Genomic DNA, 20,718 nt, shown 5'->3' on the forward strand with positions numbered 1-20,718 from the left:
ACGTTTGACATGCATGGAAAAAACTTTATAATTGCTTCGTTCAAATGTAGAAACAATTTTTGCCCGTCATACCATGACCTGTGACTTTCTAGTAAAGCAATAAATAGACAAATTCTGTAGTCAGTGCAAATTCCAAATAACGCAAACCATATTTAGTATTCCCACAGGCTCCTCAAAGCCCTTATAAAAGCCCTATTTTCAAATATTGTTCGTTTGGGCCCCTCTAAAGGTCATATGTAGTAATCCAAAGCCCAAACAACTACTCAAATTTTCTATTTTGTAATCCCTTTTACATTCCCCATTGCAATGAGCAAAGGCATTTGCTAAAAGGTTCAACCGGGGACTGATACCGAAATAATTTTTGGACTAGGAGGGAACAAGAAATTGAGAAAAGTGCAAGGGGGTTGTAGTTTTCGTCTCCCCCCCCCCCCGCCCCCTGTCTCCATTTTTAAAATGGTTTCATTACTTTTTTTTAAACTGTGTTTTCTTTTTTTTTTTCCAAAGTCCCTTAAGGCCAATTAATATACTTTTAAGAACATAAATATTATACACTTTTCTGCTTTTTTTAATGTGGATGCAAAATATCTTTAACATTTCAATCCAATTAAATACTAAACCCTGTATAATTTCACTGATATGCTGTAAAGTGAACAGTTTTAATTAAGAACATTTTCATAATTATTATAATACGAGGACAAGGTCATTAAATAAACCCATACCTCATTTGAGTTTTTAAAAATGAATTTATATTTTATCTATAAAATATTATGTAAATAAGAAAATCATAGCTTCATAACATGCAGATTTATTGAAGAATTCCAAAATTATTTTAATTTCACAAATTTCAAAGCAGTTGCTGATTTGTTTTTAAAAACTTTAATACTACTTGCCGTTTTCATTTATATCATGGTTTTGCCAAGAAATTATCATGTGATTTATTCTATTTTGCATTTTTTGTAAACTGAAAAAGAAATATATTATTTTGCAAATAGCTTCTTGGACCATAATGACTTTTCTAGGCACATCTCCACATTTTTTTAGACAAATCGCAATAATACGTTCCTTGGAATTTGAAACCAGTGAGTTAAATGGCTTCTTCCACTCTGGTCTCTGCCTCCAGTATTACTTTTTTAGCAAACAAAAATGATTTTATTGAAATAAGATTCGCATCTTTTGTGTTCTTTTTAAATAACTAAAACACATCTTTATGTTGCATAGAGAAGTAAATTTTAAAAAAAAAAATGAAATAGTTAAATTATTTTTCCTCTTTTTGTATACCCCCACCCCTCAAAAAAAATCTGCTTCTGGGTTCAACCTAATAAACTGATTTGGTAATTTGGAATATTTTAGATTTTACAAAGGAATTTGCTATTTATATACCTGCTTATTTATTAGCAAATGCATATGAATTTGTTGCAAGGAAACCCATTTAAAAAGTCACTTTCTTAAAGTCCCTAAGAGTGACCTCATAAACAGGTCCAACTGTATACCTAAATAGGTGTCTGTATGTGTTTATAAGTGAAACTCTTACTGCCATGAAAAACTTGTTGCACCCCTGGCGTGAAGTGGCTCTTAATAGTTAAAAATGTGCCGGAAAAAAGACCATTTAAAGACCCTTTTTTTTCATCTACTGGAAGAGTGAGAACTGCATATAATCCCAATTAGTTTGAATTTTCAACATTCTGCTCTAAGACAAGAAGGATAAATAGCTGTGTAAACTTCGTTAAATTTATTTCATTTGATACAGTATAAAAGAATCAATATAGGTGCAATATAATAGCTCTTTGTACCTAATTATGAAAAGAAAAGGAATTGTCTTTGAAATAAAATTAATAAAGGAGAAGCTGAAGTCCAAATCAAACTCAATCCCATTGCTTATATGATTGGTTTGCAACTGTACTAAATTGCTTTTTTTAAGAGTTAATATATTTAAAATTTTTCAAAACTTGAGTTAAGTCACTCTTTTCAAAGCTAATGTGATCTTCAGCAGCTACAGTCAAACTGATTATTGCTTCTAGAATACTTTGGAGAGGTTTAGTGATAAATTAGTTTTTAAAATCAAACTTGTTAATACAATAAACCTGAAAATGTAATTATTTTTCCCTCAAGAATTTAAAAGTAACCAAATATTTAATATGTCTAATATGCCATGGAACAGTTGAATTAACTTTTATGCACTACTTTTTATACTGAACAAACAAAATGGAAGTAATTTGGCAGTAAAATATTTAAAACTAGATCTAAATTTTACAAAACTACATGAATAATTTCTAATATTTAAATTAAACATGACCAGTATCACTTCATTCTAAATGAGGCTGATGGTTCAAAAAAAAAAAAATTGAATTTAAATCCGAATGAAATTGTGCTACAGATATTCTTTAATGAGAAATATTTAATAACTGTCAAAAGTTGTTATTTTCGGTGCTTTTTCTTCAATAATGAATGTATAAACGAAAATAATCTACATTTAAAGCAGTGTTGTATTTTAATCATAAAAACAAAAGAGAAATTTGGAGCTGCTCAACATTTCAGAAACATTTTAGATGGTGCCCAGGCTCTGTAGAGCAGTTAATGTGTGCCAGAAATGTTTTTTTTTTTTTTTCAACTGTCTCTACCAAAGCTTTGTAGTATGAGATAACATTATAACTGAGCACAATTCTTTGTTTGAGATTCATGCATCACGATCTCAATGACAGGAAGTCATAAAAGTTAGAAATTTAAAGTCTGACATACCTGATGTACCACCAGAAGTTGTATGTATCTGTAAATAACAAATACATACGACATTTGAGGCAGTGAGAAGCAAAGAGATGCAAGTGGCAAAATTAAAAATGTGGAAATAACCAGTACAAATGGTAGGTGAACCTCTCCTCTGTTTTGGGGCAAGAGATTACTAGTAGCCCTGGTAGGTGCTGCTGTACAGCATGATTTAGAAAAAAAATTCAATGAAAGCCTACCTAGGATCTTTAAACGCGTTTTACTCGATACTTAGAACAGTCCACTTGCATCCCTTTGCTTCTCACTGCCTCATTTGTAATTTCTCAAGAAACTTCCAACTCATTAAAATGCTCCAGGGGGGCATATATGACATTATTTCACTTTTATCCATTTTTTACTGATCCTTGTGTGTCTCTCTCTCCAGATGAGCCTAAGCTTGACACAGGCATTCGGTAAAGATACTGAGGCTGGACGATGGACTTTGGATTTTGTAATCGGGAAGTTGGAATCAGATTTGCTGCTGTGGCCAGGAGAGGTATCCCTTCTCGAGGAGTGCTGCTCTAGCCTCGGGATGGTCCTAAACAACAGTGAAAGGTTAATTTCCATTTCTTGAAACAATCATTTGTAAACTATTACGATAAAATCTTGTTTGAAGCTGGGGGTTTTTTTCTTTAAATCTGATTTTTTTCTTCCAAGCAGACTTGAATAATTTTTGGTATGTTGCATGCACAAAATGCATCTCATTTTAAACAATATGCATAAACATCATAGGCGGATTTAGGACTGAGTTCCTGGGGGGGGGGGGGCAGGATTTTTTTTTAGCAACATTTTTATTGCCCCTCCCCCCTCCACTCCCATGTTTTTGTCTGTTTCCTGTGATGCATAAGTTCATGCTTTTCTTTTTTGTGTGTCGTTTTCATTAATGTGTGTTTTCATGCTGTCCTTTTTGAATTGACCTTAAGAGAGGAAGCTGGTATCAAGAGTGAGGCAGGGTTCCCTTTTAAGTGGGAAATAGAATAATTTTAGGGGGCCGGGGGTTTCTCCCTCAGAGGAAATTTTGTAAAACGGATATAAAATTCTGCATTTTGAAGTCTTATAAAGGTTAATTGGATAGACATAGAAATTGATAACTAGATTATACAGTTGTTATAGTATTGTTCAAACTTTGTAAGAAACAGCCATTTTAAGTTTGAAAGAAAAAATAAATATAGATTTCTCATTACAACAACCTTTTTTTAATTATAAGTAGTGCATAAAACGAAAAGGAATAGAAATAGTGTATCTTTTTTTTTCCTGGCTAAACAGATTAACAATATGCAGTAGAAGTAATTGGAGCCCACTTTGCTTAGGATTTTTAAAGACTTATCTAATTATTTTCAAGGACTCTAGAACAATTAAAATTATTTAACGCACTTCATTTGTACTTTCCAGTCTCTGATATTTTAGTACTTGATTGTAAATTTTTACAGTCCTGTTCTAACTTTGTGAGAAATAGCTATTTTTAAATTTAAAAGGAAAAAAACATAGATTTCTCATGGCAACAACTTTTCTTCAATTGCAAGTGGGGCAGAAAAGCCCCACTTGCAAGCTTTTTCAAGCCATTTCCATTTTTTAAGGAACGAATCATGAATTTTTTTTAGGAGTTCGGGACCAACTTCAAAGCAGGGGCCCTAAGGCAATAGCTTGTTTATCTTATAGGCAAATTCGGCCCTGTTTGTAATTCACTCTTATCTGCAAATTTTTGCTTGATTATTTTTGTAATTTTTACGAAAATTCATCAGTTTTTACAGTTAAACGATTTTTACGATTTTACCAATCTTTGTTAAGTTTTTATAGATTTTTATAAAATTTCAGTAAATTTTTCCAAAACTTTTGATGACTAAATTATTTGAATTTCAGTAATGACAAGGACAGACTCACTTAGACTTAGATGATTATGATTTACCTTACTTTTTAAACAGTATTTATAAAGTAAGTAAAATTGTACTCACCCTCTAAGTAAAAAGATTCATTTAATCAGAACACTCAGATAACTGAAATTTATTCAGTTGCGATTTTTCTCTTAGAAAAAAGAGAGAGAGAGAGAGAGAGAAGGGGAAAAAAACTATGTTTTTTAGAATTTCTCAAAATGTCAATTAATCTACTCCAGTGACAGCTGTACTATATGTGTTTAATGTTCGTTTTTTTTTTCCTTTTCTTTTCTTCCATCAGAAAAGGATATTCGCTTTTCTCTTCATTTTCATTGAACTATACAAAAAAGAAAAAGTCATGATTTTTTTGTTTTAAGATTCTGGAAGATGTGTTGTTACTATATAAAGATCTCCCAAAACTGGGGGCATTGCCCCCTATGCCTCTCCCCCTTTCTATAAGTCCACCCATGCCCTTCTGAACCTTTCAAAAAAGAAAAAATCATTTTTTTTTTTAATTTTGGAAAATGTGTTGTTACTACATAAAGTCCTCCCAAAACTGGGGGAGCATTGCCCCCCCCCCTCTGCCCCCCCCATAAATCCGCCCATGATAAACATTATCTTTTGAGTAATTTTTAATGGCAATAGCTTTTTTTAAATGCCAAGTACAGAATAAATGAGCTAATTTTATTCAAATGCGTGATTTAAATCAAATATCACATTTTCTTCAGGGATAATAGTACCTTCTAGGAAGAGAAAAAAAAAAGTAAGCGCATTGAATATAAAGTCTCTTTTACTTGTGAAAGCTTGAAAAAATTTTAAAAAATTGTGCATTGTTACATACTTGCCAACTCTACTGTTTTTAATGGGAGACTCCCGTTTTTTGCTTCCATCTCCCGATTTTCCGTTTTTTACGATTTTCTTCCGTTTTTGCAGTTTTTTCAGTCAATCATCAAAAAGTTTCACTTTCTTCTCAATAGATGGCGCCCTTTTCTAGTCTACCAAAGTCAGGGAATAAGAATTTTTCCAATCAATAACTCATTTAATAAAAATAAATTTTTTAGAAGCTTTCCACATTGCATGTTCAACGAAGCACGTGCTTTGCCGAAAATTGCAGCAGATTTCAATCCTTTTGCATCTTGAAATGATTTCAATTATTTTTAATGTTCGAAGTTATTTTAACATGTGCTACCCTATACCTACTTATTTTATATTGTATTTTCATTATATATTGATTTCCTTTTTTTTTTTTTTTGGATTTTAGTAATTAAATTTTTATAGCTACTTTTCTGGTAGAGACTGGAGAAAGTATGAAACTTTGAGCAAATTCACTTCTTTATTATTTAGTTTTTCCTTTGCAGTATATTTTTCTTGCTACTACCAATTTGCTTACATCTGCAAAAATCCCCATTTCACTTTAAATTTAGTATTCATGTTATTTAAAAGCATAATTTAATAATTCTGTAGCGAGGATATGTCGATGGTGAATCACCTATATACCTCTAGTAAAATCTCCTGTTTTTTTTCCCTTTGAAGGTTGGCAAGTATGTTGTTATTTGAGCATGCACTTTTAATGCGGAATAATCTCTAATAATTTTCACCCTAACTAATAATAAAAGTGACAAGTTTTTATGCAAACTTATAAAATAACTTTTCTGCAAATATTCTCATCATAAAAATTAATATATTATCAGACCTGCCAACCCTTCCACATTTTAACCCTCTCTTCTGTTCTTCTGCATGAAAGATAAAAACTTTGGTATTTTCCATCCCAATTTAGAACACAATTTTATGTTTTGTGTTTCATTTCCTTCAACTTGAGCATGATGGCTCATTTTCATTGTGAAGCAATGACATAATGGCGGGAGTGATCCCCTCCATAACGTTATAAGCTAGCTTTGTACTAATCAATTCTTAAGTACCACATAGACCAACAATTTTTTTCTTTATTGAAAATGTTGAGTATTGATTCATCAAAAAGAAAATTTCTCAGTATTTTTGATTATGATGTTATGGATGTAAAAATGAATATTTCCATTTTGATTCATTTAAATAGTTTAACAATTAGTTTACTTTATTTAATGCAAAATAATGTCATATAAAGTTTTCCTGTACATATTTCTTGTACTTTTTTTTCTTTTTATATATATATATATATATATATATATATATATATATATATATAAAAGAAATATATAAATATTCTGCATTTTTGAAAAAACACTTTGGGAGGTATCTATGGATGCTTCAACAGACTATAAAGAGAGAATTATTCCACAGAGTCATGCCTCAGTGGTGCATAGTTTTTGAGGAAAATGCCGAAATAAAAATAAGTCAATGTATATTCAATAAGTTACCGCCGCTAAGATGGAAATGCATAAAATACACCGCCAGCTCAGTCAATTCCAGCCAAGGACTGCAATTTCGTGCTTATTAGCACTCATCAGCCAGGCTTAGGAAGTGGCTGAGCTGGAGGTGGAAAACCTCATTGACTGAGCTAGCTGTGTATTTCATGTATTTCTGCCTATGCCCTGGCTATAGGGCGGTAACTTACTAAATATACCATGTCTTGCCTTCAATCTGTGAGTTGAACTGAACCATTGCTTCAGTCACTCATTTGGTCAGTGCTAACTCTATAATGGCTACCAGTTTGTTTGGCATTCTTGGCTTCCTTAAGAGGTTTTCCACCTCCAGCTCAGCCACTTCCTAAGCTGAGCTGATGAGTGCTAATAAGCACAAAACTGCAGTCCTCGGCTGGAATTGACTGAGCTGGCGGTGTATTTCATGTAAGTCATTGTGTCTAAGAAAATATTCTTATTAACACAAACAGCAATTACAAATGGCATAAAGTTAAACCACCATCCAGCAGTATGATTGACCCCCATGTGGAGGAATGCTAAGCTGACGTCATTGTAGTATCTGTAAAACTGAAGGCAGCATAGCGTGCAGACAAGCAACTTAACTGAATTAATTATAAAGTGATACTTCATTTTTTTTTAATTATTTTTTGTGTTTCCCTTTATATACATAGTTCTTCAGTATTTTATATGAAACACTAGAGAATTTAATTTGCATACTTTGTCTAGAGCTATCTTTAGAGAAGCTTTTGTCTAGAGAGCTTTGTAAGTTAATTTCCCAGCACAACTTTTTAATCCTTAACTTTTTAAAATTTTGTCCTCAAAAGTGGTAACATTTATATCAAGTAAGGAATAAAACTCATGTATTGATATTTAAGGAAATTTTTTTTTTTAAGTGTGAAAAATAAGATCCTGCAAATTTTTTCTATGCAGGGGGGAGCAGGCTATAACTTGCACTTCTTTCTTGAGTCTTCTGAAGCGTCAACAAGGTGGTGTGTTCCATGCCCTGCCTCCTGTGGCCAAACGACAGCTGCTCAAGTCTCTAGTGTTAGTTGGAGCATACAATGAGAATGCAGACATGAGGAAGCGCTATTGGATGGAGGTGAGTAGAAATTTGCCATTTCGACCAAGTGTTACCGTACATACTTGCGTATAAGTCAAGAAATTTATTACGAAAAAACGATGTTTAAGATTAGGGGGTCAACTTATACGCAGGGCAGATTTTCCTAAAATTTTCCCCGATTTTTTTCTTTTAAAAACACATGAAAACTTTAACATTTTCCCGATATCAGTCCATCCCTTTTAAGCAGATGCTAAAGAAGTAAATACTTAAACATTCTGCTATGATTTTGCGTGGTCTGACTGTGAAATAAAGAATAAATAATTACAGTAAACCGCCGACTACGCGAAAAGTGCGGGGATTGCCGTATTTGCGAATTTTCCTGGTAGTCGCAAATTATTGCTAATTTTTAAAAAATAATACAATATGGCTACAGCATAAAATGTTATTGATATAAAATCAAAATAAAAACACCCAGTAAGGAATATTGTAACAGCGAAATCAAACACGTTAGAAAAATCGCGATAGCAAAAGTGAACCCTTTTGGTGCAAAAGAGTAAAAAATCGGACATTTTTAACATAAAAAGGTTTGTTGCATTTCATTTCCCTCTTTTTTATAACGTTTAAATTCAAAATTAGCGGCAAACCGCTCCCATTTGTCCCAAAAGTAGGGATTCGACTTATATGCGAGTTTTTGATTTTTTCCTGATTTTTCTCCTAAAAGTAGGGGGGATCGACTTATACGTCAGTATATATGGTACATTTCTGGTAGACTGAGGAAACATAAAACTTTAAATAGCTCTAAATATTTGTTACTTTTGTGTTAAAAAAAAGCATGTGAAAGCAAAAAAACACTTTTGCTTCTCTTTTCTATATTTTGATTTTAAAACAAAATTTAGAAACTGAACCTCTGACAAACCAAAGGTAAACTCTGGCTTGTAAAGTAGCACTTGCAATCTGTTAATTATTATTATTACTACAGTCAAACCTTTTTATTGCAACACTCGGATTTCACTATAGTCCGGATGTCACATCACTTTTTCAAAGTCCCGAACATATGCTATTTTCGTTTAATGTTAAGTAACTCCGGACAGTTTTTTTTTTTTTTTTTTCTGGTGCAACTCTGCCAGTTACGATGACACTTCGAGCTGTGCAGACTGGGTCGATTGAATTTTTCTTTGCAATTGAAATATTTCCAGTAAAACAATGAAAACATCTGTTAAAATATTTGTTGGAATTTCTGACTCTGACAAGAGACTTAACAACGCATGGACCCTCAAGAGTGGCGGGGAGCCAAGGTATATAGAGAGGAGAGGTAGGTCAGAGAATGTAAACAAACAGCGGGCGGTCTCCGCGTGGTAAAAGCTGTGACATAGACTAGTCTCCTTTTGACTGGGACCAGGCAGCTCATTGCTTAGTGATTGCGTAGCCAGCATGATAATTTCTCTCTTAGGCATGTATTTTTTAGTTTTCTGAAGAATTGATGCAATTTATGTGGAGCAAGAAATCAGTTATTGTCAGAACAAAGTGCAAACATCCTCTCAGATGTAAAATGAAAACCTGTACCATTAATTTATTTTTAATAAAAGGGGAGAAAGAAAAGATTCTTACCTTTATACTTCGGATTAGGCCTTCAAAAATTGCTTTAACTTTTTTTGCTCCCGGGAATGAGTTGAATTTTTCTTTTCTGCATTGCGCTTTTTATTTAAATATTTGATGCGAAAAAATGTTCTAGCTCTGGAATAAGTCCGAAGGAGTTTCTTATCCAAGGAGGGAAATTTATCTTCTAGCATATTTTGAAGTTTAAAAATTACATGGTTGGATTTTGAAATATTTTCTTTTCCGTGAATGTTGACAAAGCAAAGTTCAAACTGTTAAATCATTTCTTCCCAGTTCTTTGTTGGAACTAACAATCCACCTCTAGAAAGTGTTTCAATCCAGCCACTTGACGTTGAAGAATTAGATTCTGCTAAATTTAAATGTTTGTAACGTGCTGCTAAATATCCAGCAAAGTAGCGTACAGCTTCCAAAGATTCTTCATTTTCAAAATTTACTGCAGAACAACTTTCGTCAGGAATATCACTGTCATTATCAACGTTTTGTTTCTTATTTTCTTCTAAATTTTGGGACAGGTCAAAAAAAAGTTTAGCACTTAAAATTTTATCTTCATTTTCCGCAGAGATATTTGTATTTACTGGAGAAGGAAGTTTTGACCCTATTAAGAGCATTTTCAACCGGTTTTTAAAGTCGACAGGAGATGGATGTAAGTGAAACAATCCTAATCCACGAATTTTTGAAAAAAGATTTTCTAGTGCATCTTGATTTAGACGACTAGTCATCACGTAGGATACTCCTTCTTTTGACAAATCATCATAAAGTCCTTTAAGACTCCGAATTGATACAATGTAGCCTTTTTGAAATGGAAGAAGATGTTTTTTGTTTCCAATTCTTAAATTAGTAATCATGTTTTCCATTTTGTTTAGAATGGATAATTGCTCTGCATCACCTCTGAAAGCCGATCGGTTTTTTACTGTATTTATTCTTGTTCTAGAATTCAGAATATCAAAAGAGTCATTAACCGTCTCAAACAAGTCTGTTGCAACATTTTCATTGGGGCATATGATCTCAATTGCGCATGCTGTATGGTGTGAAAATAACTGCACAGCATAACATACTCTTTGTCTCTCACAGCCTTTAACTTCTAGATGCTTTGAACTTAATTTTGGGCAGAGTCGAAATTCATTATTGTCTTTTTTCAAAATGTCTTCAATAATTCCCTTACTGATAAAGGTATTTTCTAAATAAAATCCTTGGTCAAGAAAGTGATTGCACAGTAGTTTTATTAAGTGTGGTACATCAGCGAATACCCAAACTTTTCTTTTGTTGTCAGCAGGATTTTCAAAATATGTTTTCTTCATACTTATGCCCATTTGTTTCCACAAGCTTTGATTTCCAGCACCTAAATCCGATACAATTGCAACGATGGTGTATCCTACTTCATGTAGCATCAATATTATGTTATTCAAACAATCAACGGTCATTTTTTCATCAAAGTCATAAAAAATAGGCTGCTTCCAATTATGCGTCAGTCCACGCGCTAAAACAACTTGAGCATTTTTATGGGGACCTAAAATTTTGTCCGCTGCATGATCGTAAAAAATGTCACTCATGATATTCATTTCGTCAAATGAAAGAACAGTTAATTTCTGGAGTTGCGAAAGATTTTTAGCTTGCTCCTTCATCATTGCAATAACTTGATTTAATATTCCTGGTGAACAATGAAAGTCCTTTGCCCAAGATTTTAAAGTACTAATACTTGGGAGGGGGAATTTAATTTCATTTCGCAAATAATCGTACGCTTTAGAAGACATATATCTTAAAACCAGCGAACGTGCAATATCATCTGCCGACCAAGGTGTTTTCTTGTACCTATTCTTCAATCGTTGCAATTGCCCTGGAGTCAGAATAACAGACAATTTTCTGCTCCATATTCGCTTTCATATCTTCTTCCTTTTTAGAAGCTTCTCTTAACAACTCCTTAAGTCGCGTATTTTCTTCTCTAAGTTGCTTCTTTTCTTCTTCTAAACGTAAAATGTAATCATCTTTATCCTTCAGTTTGTTTTCAAGCATGGAAATTTTGCTGCACAAATTTTCATTTTCAAAATACAAATTTTGATTAATTAGTTTCAGGTCATCGTTCGTTTGCACAGTTGGAATTTCCTCTAAAACATCAGAAAGAGGAGAAGAAACTGTGGCGTTATTTTACAAAAGTTCCTCGACATTCTTCTTCCATAAACGTTTCTGAGTCCGTGAACTTCTGTCATTACTGTATGAGTTTTGTTTTGATGGCAGATGCAAGGTTGGTAGTGCATCAGGCTTCAATCTTTTCTGCTGTTTAGTCCCCAAAAGCTCGGATTTTAGGTCCCTAATGTAAGCATCGTCTTCAAAATGTTTGGAACAAATTCTTGCATTGTCCAGTAAAAATTTATCTTGACGCTGGCAAATGTTCACCCATTGCTTTTGAATATCATCATTTTTTGGAAACCGATGGAACATCACATCTTTACTTTTATTTCCATTTTTGCAATCAGCTATAGCGCAAAATACCATTTTTTTTTTAGTGAACAAGGAATTTTAAAACCATGAAATAACTAGCAGATAAATAACGAGCTTTCACCAGAAAGAACAAGCTCGAAATGCAGGATTTTCTATCTTCGCGCGACGAAAAAAGGATGCAGTTTAATTAAAAACACTCATATCCGGGCCCGAGGAATCAGCAGATGGGGACCGACCTACGTCACTGTTCTCGGAACTCGTTAGGGGACGGGGTTGCCGGCGATGTCTGACCTACCTCTCTTTTCTATATACCTTGGCGGGGAGCGAGTAGATAAGTTCTGGAAGCTACAGGTCTCAGACTTTGACAAGAGGGACAATATAATGGAGTTCAAAGTAAAGGATTTTAATGCTTGACTATGGAAGCAGCAGGAGAAGAGAGAGAGAGCATAACTACCTTAAGATATAGATGGTCACTACAAGCGTCTCCCATTAGAGAAAAAGAGAGCCCCCTCATTAGATTGGAAAGGAACACAAGTTTAAAGTGGATGAATGAATTAGAAAGCGCTTTTCCACTTTCAAAAGGTTGGCTTAACTGTCAATATCTAATCAAATTGTGAACAAAAATGAAGAATCTCTATTTGGTTTCATTCTTGCAGATAATTACAGGAAACCCTTTTTTTACTCACTTACTAATAATCAACTTTGTGGAAATGAGGAGCATCAAAAATGCTATTCAAAAGTTAAGCAAACCCTTCAAACCTTAGCTTTTAGAATTGAAAAAAAAAGGTAAAGTATATTTTTCTTATTTTCGTTTTATTAACCAATAATTGATTTTTTTTAGTTAAATTTAATTAAAAACATCAAAACTATTAATTTCTTTATTAAATCTGTAATTTTATTATAAACTAATGTTTAATTGTGAATTTTTAAGCTATTCCGGTATGACGTTGCTTCGGCTATGACAACACTTTGTTGACAGTCCCAAAGGTGACATGATAACAAGGTTCAACTGTATTAATTTCAAGTGTATATTTATAAATAAATGTTTTGATAGCTGAATTTCCTGAAGTTTATTTAAAGAAATCTGACTTTTTTTATTTAGAAAAAAAATCTTGTTCTTTACATAATCAATTTTTCTATTGTAAAATTCAAGTCAGGTTCCGTCTCTTTTTTTTTTTTTTTTTTGTGAAATTCGTGTCAGAAAGTTTGAATTTTACATTTATATTGTCATTATGCTTGAAATAATCATGATTTTAATACTATTAAATTAAACAATATTCTAACAGTATTAGAACACTGCAAATTTTTAAATATATATTCCATTTCTTTTTAGGTTCTGAAACCATTGCAGGAGCGACTACAGGCCCTGGTGTGTTCCCCCTCAACCTTACAGGCAGAGGCGGTGGACTTGCTGGAGTGCATAGGGGGCCTCCTAGAAGGATGCTCTCCTGGAAACTTGGGAGCCCAAGGAGCCTCTCTCCTTGTTCCCCTCCTTTCTCCCTTGTTCCCTGCCCTCGTGAAGCTAATGGAGCGCTACCACTCCTATGGGCAGGTTCTCTCACTACTATTTGGTGTGCTTTGCATAGCTGCCAAGAGGATACTATGTTACTTGGCACAGGTAAGAACTTTTATCATCAATATATATCTCATTTGTTTTCCCTTCTGGCTCATATTTTCTGAAATTCAATATGTGAGCTCCAAGCATCAGAGCCTCAAGTACTTATCTCCGTTAGCTCCCAATTTTTTTCTTTGTACAAAATCTTTGAATTACCATGCTCTGCATACTTTTACAATTTATAAGAACTGTAGAGTAATATAATATGTTATTTTACAGTTTAAAATATATCAGTGTTTTCATATACACAGACCCCGAAGAGTTCCTATTTTTCCTACTTTTTCCTACTTTTTAGAGCTCTCTCCTTATTTTCTTACTTTTTCCTTTTCTTTTCCTACTTTTTCTTTCTTTAGTATAGCACTTCTAATTGTGCATTGATTCTTAATTTTACTATCAAGCACTGATAATTTTCTACATGTTTCAATTTTAAAAAGCAAAAGAAGCAAGCAGATCCTGAGCTTTTCATTGACTGACTACGTTAATTTCTGGAAGGAACGCCGCGGAAAACACGCGCTTGCGTGATTAAAAGTTAAATTTTCGTAAGTGACTTTTTTGTCGTTGCAGCGTTTATGATCGACTTTTCTTTTTATCGCCCCGACTTCAGTCCCACTGTTTTAATGAAACTAAAAAAAATAGATACTGGCACATTCTGATGCAATTATATATTATTTACCCGTCAATTAGAAGCTTTAATTAAAGTAAATGGCCGGCGGTTCAAAAAATGCGGGAAAAACCGAATTTCCTATTCACCAATTTATTATATGATTACAAGGGAAATAGAGCTCTATTTAAACAGAAAGGCAATGTAAAACCTTAAAAGGAACATAAGAAAGCAAAAAAATGAAAACTTGTACACTGTACATATTTTATTGACATTGGTACAACATAAAAGCGACAGATAACTGAAATTCTCAAAAACCACTTCAAAAATAATTGCGGAAGCTAACTTTTTTCGTACATACAAATGATTATTGTTCATTCTAAATCGTAAACATGATTACAAAATTTATAAAATTTTATTTTATTTCTTTGTAAAAAGTGTATTTGCAAAAAAAAAAAAAAAACGGCAAAACCTGGATGGGCAAAACGTTCCCGATTTTTGGAGAAAAATCGGAAATCATTTTAAATGCGATATTTTGTTTTTATTTCTTCACATTTTTAAAATTTGGGGATAGAGCCACAAACTAATATGTATTTTTTTCTCTATACTCTACTCTGGTATTCTCTACTCTGATATAACATCGATATCGAGGAGTTGCTCATCATTTTTATGTGCTGTGTTTATGGCAGTGCGACATTTCTGAGCATTTAAAATTTTTTTGACAGACTCTTACTCTTTCTGGGGTGCGGCAATTATACCGATGCGTCGTATCTACTGTAAGTTATTGTACTTAGTGGGCCTGATCAAAGGGGAGGGGGGAGAAAGATATATGCAGACATTTGATGCCAGGTGCTCCCCCTCACTCAATTTCGTGAACAATTTCCGAATGAATATTTTTGTTGTATTGTAAGGATTGAGATAAACTACATGCCTTCCCTTTTATGCACAGAGAAACATTAGTAAGTGATATTTGTCTTTGATAAAAATGTTATGTTTTCCATGCATGGATGTTTCCTTTTTTTTTCGTGACAAAAATTTTGGAACAAGAAGGAGGTAAAAATCATCAAACCATTAAAACTGTATTCGTTTTTATTGCTTGATTAAAATTAGAATTGGCCCGTCACTTTAATCCCCCCCCCCCCCCCCCGGAGGTGGCTAGCGAAGGATGTATACTGAATACAGTGAAACCTGTGTAAGTTGACCACTTGCGGTGCAGTACTTTGGTGGTCAACTTAGACAGGTGGTCAACTTATAGAGGGTAGTAATGAAAACTTTTTTTTTTTTTTGTCATTTCTTGTCCCATGCATTCATTTTTTAAAGAGTTGGAATACTTTAAACTCACTTTCATTGTTTAACATTACTTTAAAACAATAAGAGAACATGTTAAAATATTTTTAGAGACTATTTACCAGAATGACCTGTAAAGTATCATACAAATTTAAAATTGTTCAAAATATGATTTTAAAAAAATCTCATTGCTTATGAAAAACTGCTTAATTGAAATTAACAATTCCTAAAAATTCATAACAAGTTAAAAGTGACTCAAATTCTTCATTTGATTTTTTCTTGTACATTTGTGTCCATGGTAATCTACTTATCAACATAATAACTCCTTATTAAAGTTATGCACATTTTCTGGGACTTAACATTAGCCCAATGTTTTTCGATGGAAACATAAATATTCATAGATTTTTTCTTAAATGTCTAGTTGCTTATTTGAGGCATAACTGATTCAATTTTTAGTACAATCTAATTCTTTTGCCAAGTGGTCAACTTACAAAGGGTTTTATACAATACTCCAAACCAAAGTGGGTGTATATTAGTGGTCAAGATAGACAGGTGGTCAAGATAGAGAGGTGGTCAAGTTACAGAGGTTTTCACTCATTATGTAAGATAGGACTAATTCCGTTCCTGACAAAAGTGGTCAACTTAGACAGGTGGTCAACTTACAAAGGTGGTCAACTTTACAGGTTTTACTGTACAAATTTTATTGAAAAACAACGAAAACCGCACAAACTTGTATAGCTAAGTATTAATTTTCCAAAGCCAGGGAGGGGAGAAATTGACCCCCATAAATGAGGTGCCTGAAACAAAAATGGATGTTGAATGCTAAAAATACAGAACATAGTACAAACCCATTAGTTGACTTATTTCGTTATTTATTTAGTTGGAATTGTTTTGTTATAAATTTTATGTCCTATATTTTAGAACACATTAATTTTATTCAGTAAGTTACCGCCCTATAGCCAGGGCTAAGGCAGAAATAAATGAAATACACCGCCAGCTCAGTCAATGGCTGGCGGTGTATTTCATACATTTATTTTAGTTCTGCATTTTCGATCGTTTTCCTTTTTTTTTTCAAATTCAAACATCTGCCTCTGTTTATGCAAGAATGCATGTCAGCTGCTGATTATTTTTAACTAAAACTAATTTAATATTTGCTTTTGTATCATAGCTTATGATAACAGGAGCTGAAAGTGATAGTATTTTGAAATGATAAATGGATGCTGTCGAAGGAATGTTTTCGTTTTTGACAAAACAGATCTTTAACAAAAATGGTTTTATTGAACCAAAATGGGAGTTTTATTATTATTATTATTATTATTGCTTTTTTTTTTTTTTTTGCAATCGCTATATTGCATTTTATATCGCTATATTGCATTTGTATTGGTGAAAGGTGTTTCTTTGTTTAGATTTTATTTTCATATTTTTGTAATTAATATCTTTGTTTCCACCAGTTTATTTTTCATACTAATGATTGTCAGTCGTCTTGACGTGTGTGTAGTCCTATCTCTTCCTATTTTTTTCCTCCTTTTTTAAGTGATTTTTTTCCTACTTTTCCTACTTTTTAAATTTTTGATTCCTTATTTCCTACTTTTTCCCCTCAAAAAACCACTTCGGGGTCTGTATACATTTCTAAGGAATCCTCCAAGATGTCAGTATATATATAATAGTGATTTCATTGCTCTTTGAATACTTCAATTTTATTTTGTTTGTAATGAAAATTATGCCACATCAAATGTTTTTTATCAATATAAATGCTCCTAAGTCATATTTTGAATGTCCCCCTCCCTGTACGTTCCTTATGGGTACAGCTATATATTGGTAACATTTGATTCATTAAAAATTTCAGAATGAATCATATTAAGGGAAGGTCCTTTTGTAAGTTCTTCAGATTGCTATTTTCCCTAAGGACAACCTGAATATCTGTAGTGAGACTTAGTTACAGGGGCGGACTGGCCAGGTCGGCTAGTCGGGGATCCCCGACTGGGTCAACCGCCGAGTTGGCCACTTCCAGCAATGTTTTTTATTGAATAAATACATTACATTCACACCTACCATTTTTTAGAGTGTCATAATAATAATTTTAAAAAAAACATGTAATTTGTTTACTCTCTGTAAAAAAAGCATTTGGAAACAGGTTTTTTCTCCCCCATCCTAAGCCAGGGACGAAAGTAAAGAGCCGAAGTGCACACGTGCGAATGCAATCCTCTCTTATCAACTTTCTCTCTAGTTTTTAGCGCTCTGGGGGCCATGGCTCCTACATTGAGGAAAGGGGAGAGGGCCACCCTGCTGTAAATGCGTGGGCCATGCTTTGCGGTCTAGGAAGATATACGTCGCCGCAGATTGGGCGCTGGGAACATTGGGTGCCAAACATTTTGGGCACTGAAGATATTGAGTGTCGGCCCTATGTGCTCGGCGACCAATGTTCCCAGTGTCCAAAGTGCTCGGCACCCAATGTTCCCGGCGCCCAAAATGCTCGGCGACCAATGTTCCCGGACACCTGTTGGCCTGGTTTCGAGCCTGAAAGGGGCCCAAGATATTTTAAATGAGGGGTGAAATATATGTAGGGACGTAGGAGTAAACAAGATGGAAGTGGCCCGTGAAAGTCATTTGTGACGGACCCCCAATTTTCTGTGCACGCCCCTAGTTTTCACTGGATGTGACAGATTCAACTAAATACCGTAAGTTGGCAAAATATTTCATTGGTCTAATTTAAATTTTCGCTATACGAGTATTTTCATCTCTGAACTGCATACCGGAAAGCAAAGCTACGATAAACTGAATTTGAAACAGGACAAAATTTTGACTTTGAAGGGAGAGCTCCTGAACATAGGCGAAGTTAGGACTGAGTTCCAAGAAGGGGGGGGGGTATTATATATGTAAGATCAGACCTCTGCTTTGCAGCAAATATTGTGGGAAAGATATTAGCCTTTCTATCGGACAGTCGGACGCTGATGTTATTTTTTTGTCTTACCAAAAATGAGTGCATCTGGGCTTACCTGGTTATTGCATCAAGACCTTCAGATGTGTTTTTCATATTTAAATATCAAAAAATTGCCAGACAAAGTCTTCGAACCTTCACCATTCCTTTAAAGTCAGTAAGGATAGCTTAAAATTTCACTTATAGAAATTTTTGTGGGAGAGATCCCTAACCTTTTTATCTGCACTATGGCCTAAAACTGATTTCAGTTTCAGAAAAAAATGCCCAGAGGGAACTAGTGTTTCCTCCAGACCAAAAAAGGGGCAGTGTCTTTCAGATAAAAAAGTACTTTTAAGAGAAGTTTTGTCAAATAAAAAAGGTGCTTCTTTTACTTTTTGGTATGCTGGGTACATACAAAGTTTAAGTGTTTTCGATAGTAATTATTTTTAAAATATTGAAAAACAGTTTGATGTTTAGTTTTAAAGGCAATGCAAAAAACATTCAGATATATTCTAATCCTATTCTTGTGGATAAGTGATTGAAACGAGAGGGTAAAAAGGACAGGCTTGTTTGAATGTTTACCTTTCGAAAAAAATTTCGCCTTTGGTAAGTTTTGTTTAAAATTTTAAGGGGGGCAATGATGGTTGAGTAAGTTTAGGGTCAAAGGCATGGCCGACGCCAAGGGGGAGGGGTGCTAACCTCCCCCCCCCCCCCGTTTTTCAGAAGTGGGACCACCAATTTCATTTTAGCAATGCAACAAAAAAAGAAAAGGGAGAACTCTTTGTTGTTAAAAAATTCAAATAGTAATTATAAATGAACAATTTTAATAAAAGTGACAAAAAGTATCTTTTTTGTAAATTTTGAACAGAAAATGTAATCTTGAAATACAATTTAGGAACATCCATTATTTTCTTTTATTAAGATTATATCTTAGTAAGGGCCGTGAAATGTACTTCAAACATTTTTTAACAAAAAAAAAAAGTATTCAGTACACTGTTCACTGGGCCGCAGAGTGGGTATGTCTGCCGAGTCAGAAACTATGGGCACGACTCCGAGTATTGTTCATAGAGTAAAATTAGCATAATGGGAGAAAGGACCGGTCACAAAACTAACATGGTGCAGGCCTTGTCTCTCGACGACCCGGATTATACAAAACCATGCTTGAGGGGCCGCCGAAACATTCCCACATGTAATTTTTTTTGCTGAAAAATATTGTCCTGAAAATCATTGCTAAGTGGAGAAAAATGCATGGGTCGCAGAAATATATTTGAAATAGAGGGAGAAAAATAAACAGAGTTTAATGCCAAGAGAGATTCAAAGTAGTGTGATGAATACTTACAGCAGTAAATGTTTGAAAGTAAACATTGTAAGTAAATTAAAGCTTGATCAAGAGATGCAGGGGGCACAATTAAAATAAAATGAAGTGGAATAAATAAGCAGTGACTTACCGAAGGGGGGGGGCGGAGGGGGCGGTCCGCCCCAGGCCCCGCTTTGATACAGGCCCCGAAATTGTATCTCATTTTTTCCAGTAGATCTGTCATATACATCATGATTAGAAATATTAATCAGTTACCTATATATGCGAGTATATATCATAAATTTTGTTAAATATGACTTTTTTTCATAGTGACCCGTCCTAGTGTACAAAGGCACATCAGCGCTTGGGCCACGAATTTAATGGGGGACCCAAATTTTTAAATTAACTAAACCTATAAAAATCATTTGCTTTTATTTTGTTAAGTGCTTTCAGCAAAGTTGTTGTCTATCCTTTGTGGCATTGGAAAAATCAGTCAGATAATTTTTTCTTTTTACCAGCTGCACTTTTGTGGTTTTAAGTTTCGTCGCCTGCCCGAAGCTGTAACTTCTAAGAACAAATCGGACCCTTTCTGACTCAAGCAAAGGGGACTTCCTTTTTGCTATGCCCCTTTCGACAGCGTAAAACTGTTTAATTGGTCAATACTTCGGGACTTTTGACCTTGACTGCATAATACCTCCTCTCATCCATTCTATACTCGATTGCAAGCTTACTTGACTATGGAGAAATGTGCTGCAGCCAAGCAAAAGAAATAGTTCCTAGCCCTTTGTGCGATTATCGGGGGAAATTACGCTCTTCGCTTTAGAAATCGGATTAGTTAGTTATAGCCACGCATACGCAAAATTTTTTTGTCTTAATTTCTGTCGAACATTAAATATTTTT

At 34.0% G+C, this 20,718-nt stretch overlaps 1 protein-coding gene across 1 annotated transcript in view; it reads left to right on the plus strand.

Annotated features, from left to right (window-relative positions):
• LOC129221242 (exportin-4-like) overlaps window positions 1-20,718 on the plus strand; it is a 113,108-nt gene that overhangs the window by 62,019 nt on the left and 30,371 nt on the right. The window contains exons 15-17 of the mRNA XM_054855700.1: window positions 3,146-3,315; window positions 7,919-8,087; window positions 13,435-13,719. Of these exons, the coding sequence (XP_054711675.1) occupies window positions 3,146-3,315; window positions 7,919-8,087; window positions 13,435-13,719 (624 nt within the window). The remainder of the gene's footprint in view (window positions 1-3,145; window positions 3,316-7,918; window positions 8,088-13,434; window positions 13,720-20,718) is intronic.

This window comes from Uloborus diversus, chromosome 1 (genome assembly GCF_026930045.1).
Source record: "Uloborus diversus isolate 005 chromosome 1, Udiv.v.3.1, whole genome shotgun sequence".
Taxonomy (NCBI): domain Eukaryota; kingdom Metazoa; phylum Arthropoda; class Arachnida; order Araneae; family Uloboridae; genus Uloborus; species Uloborus diversus.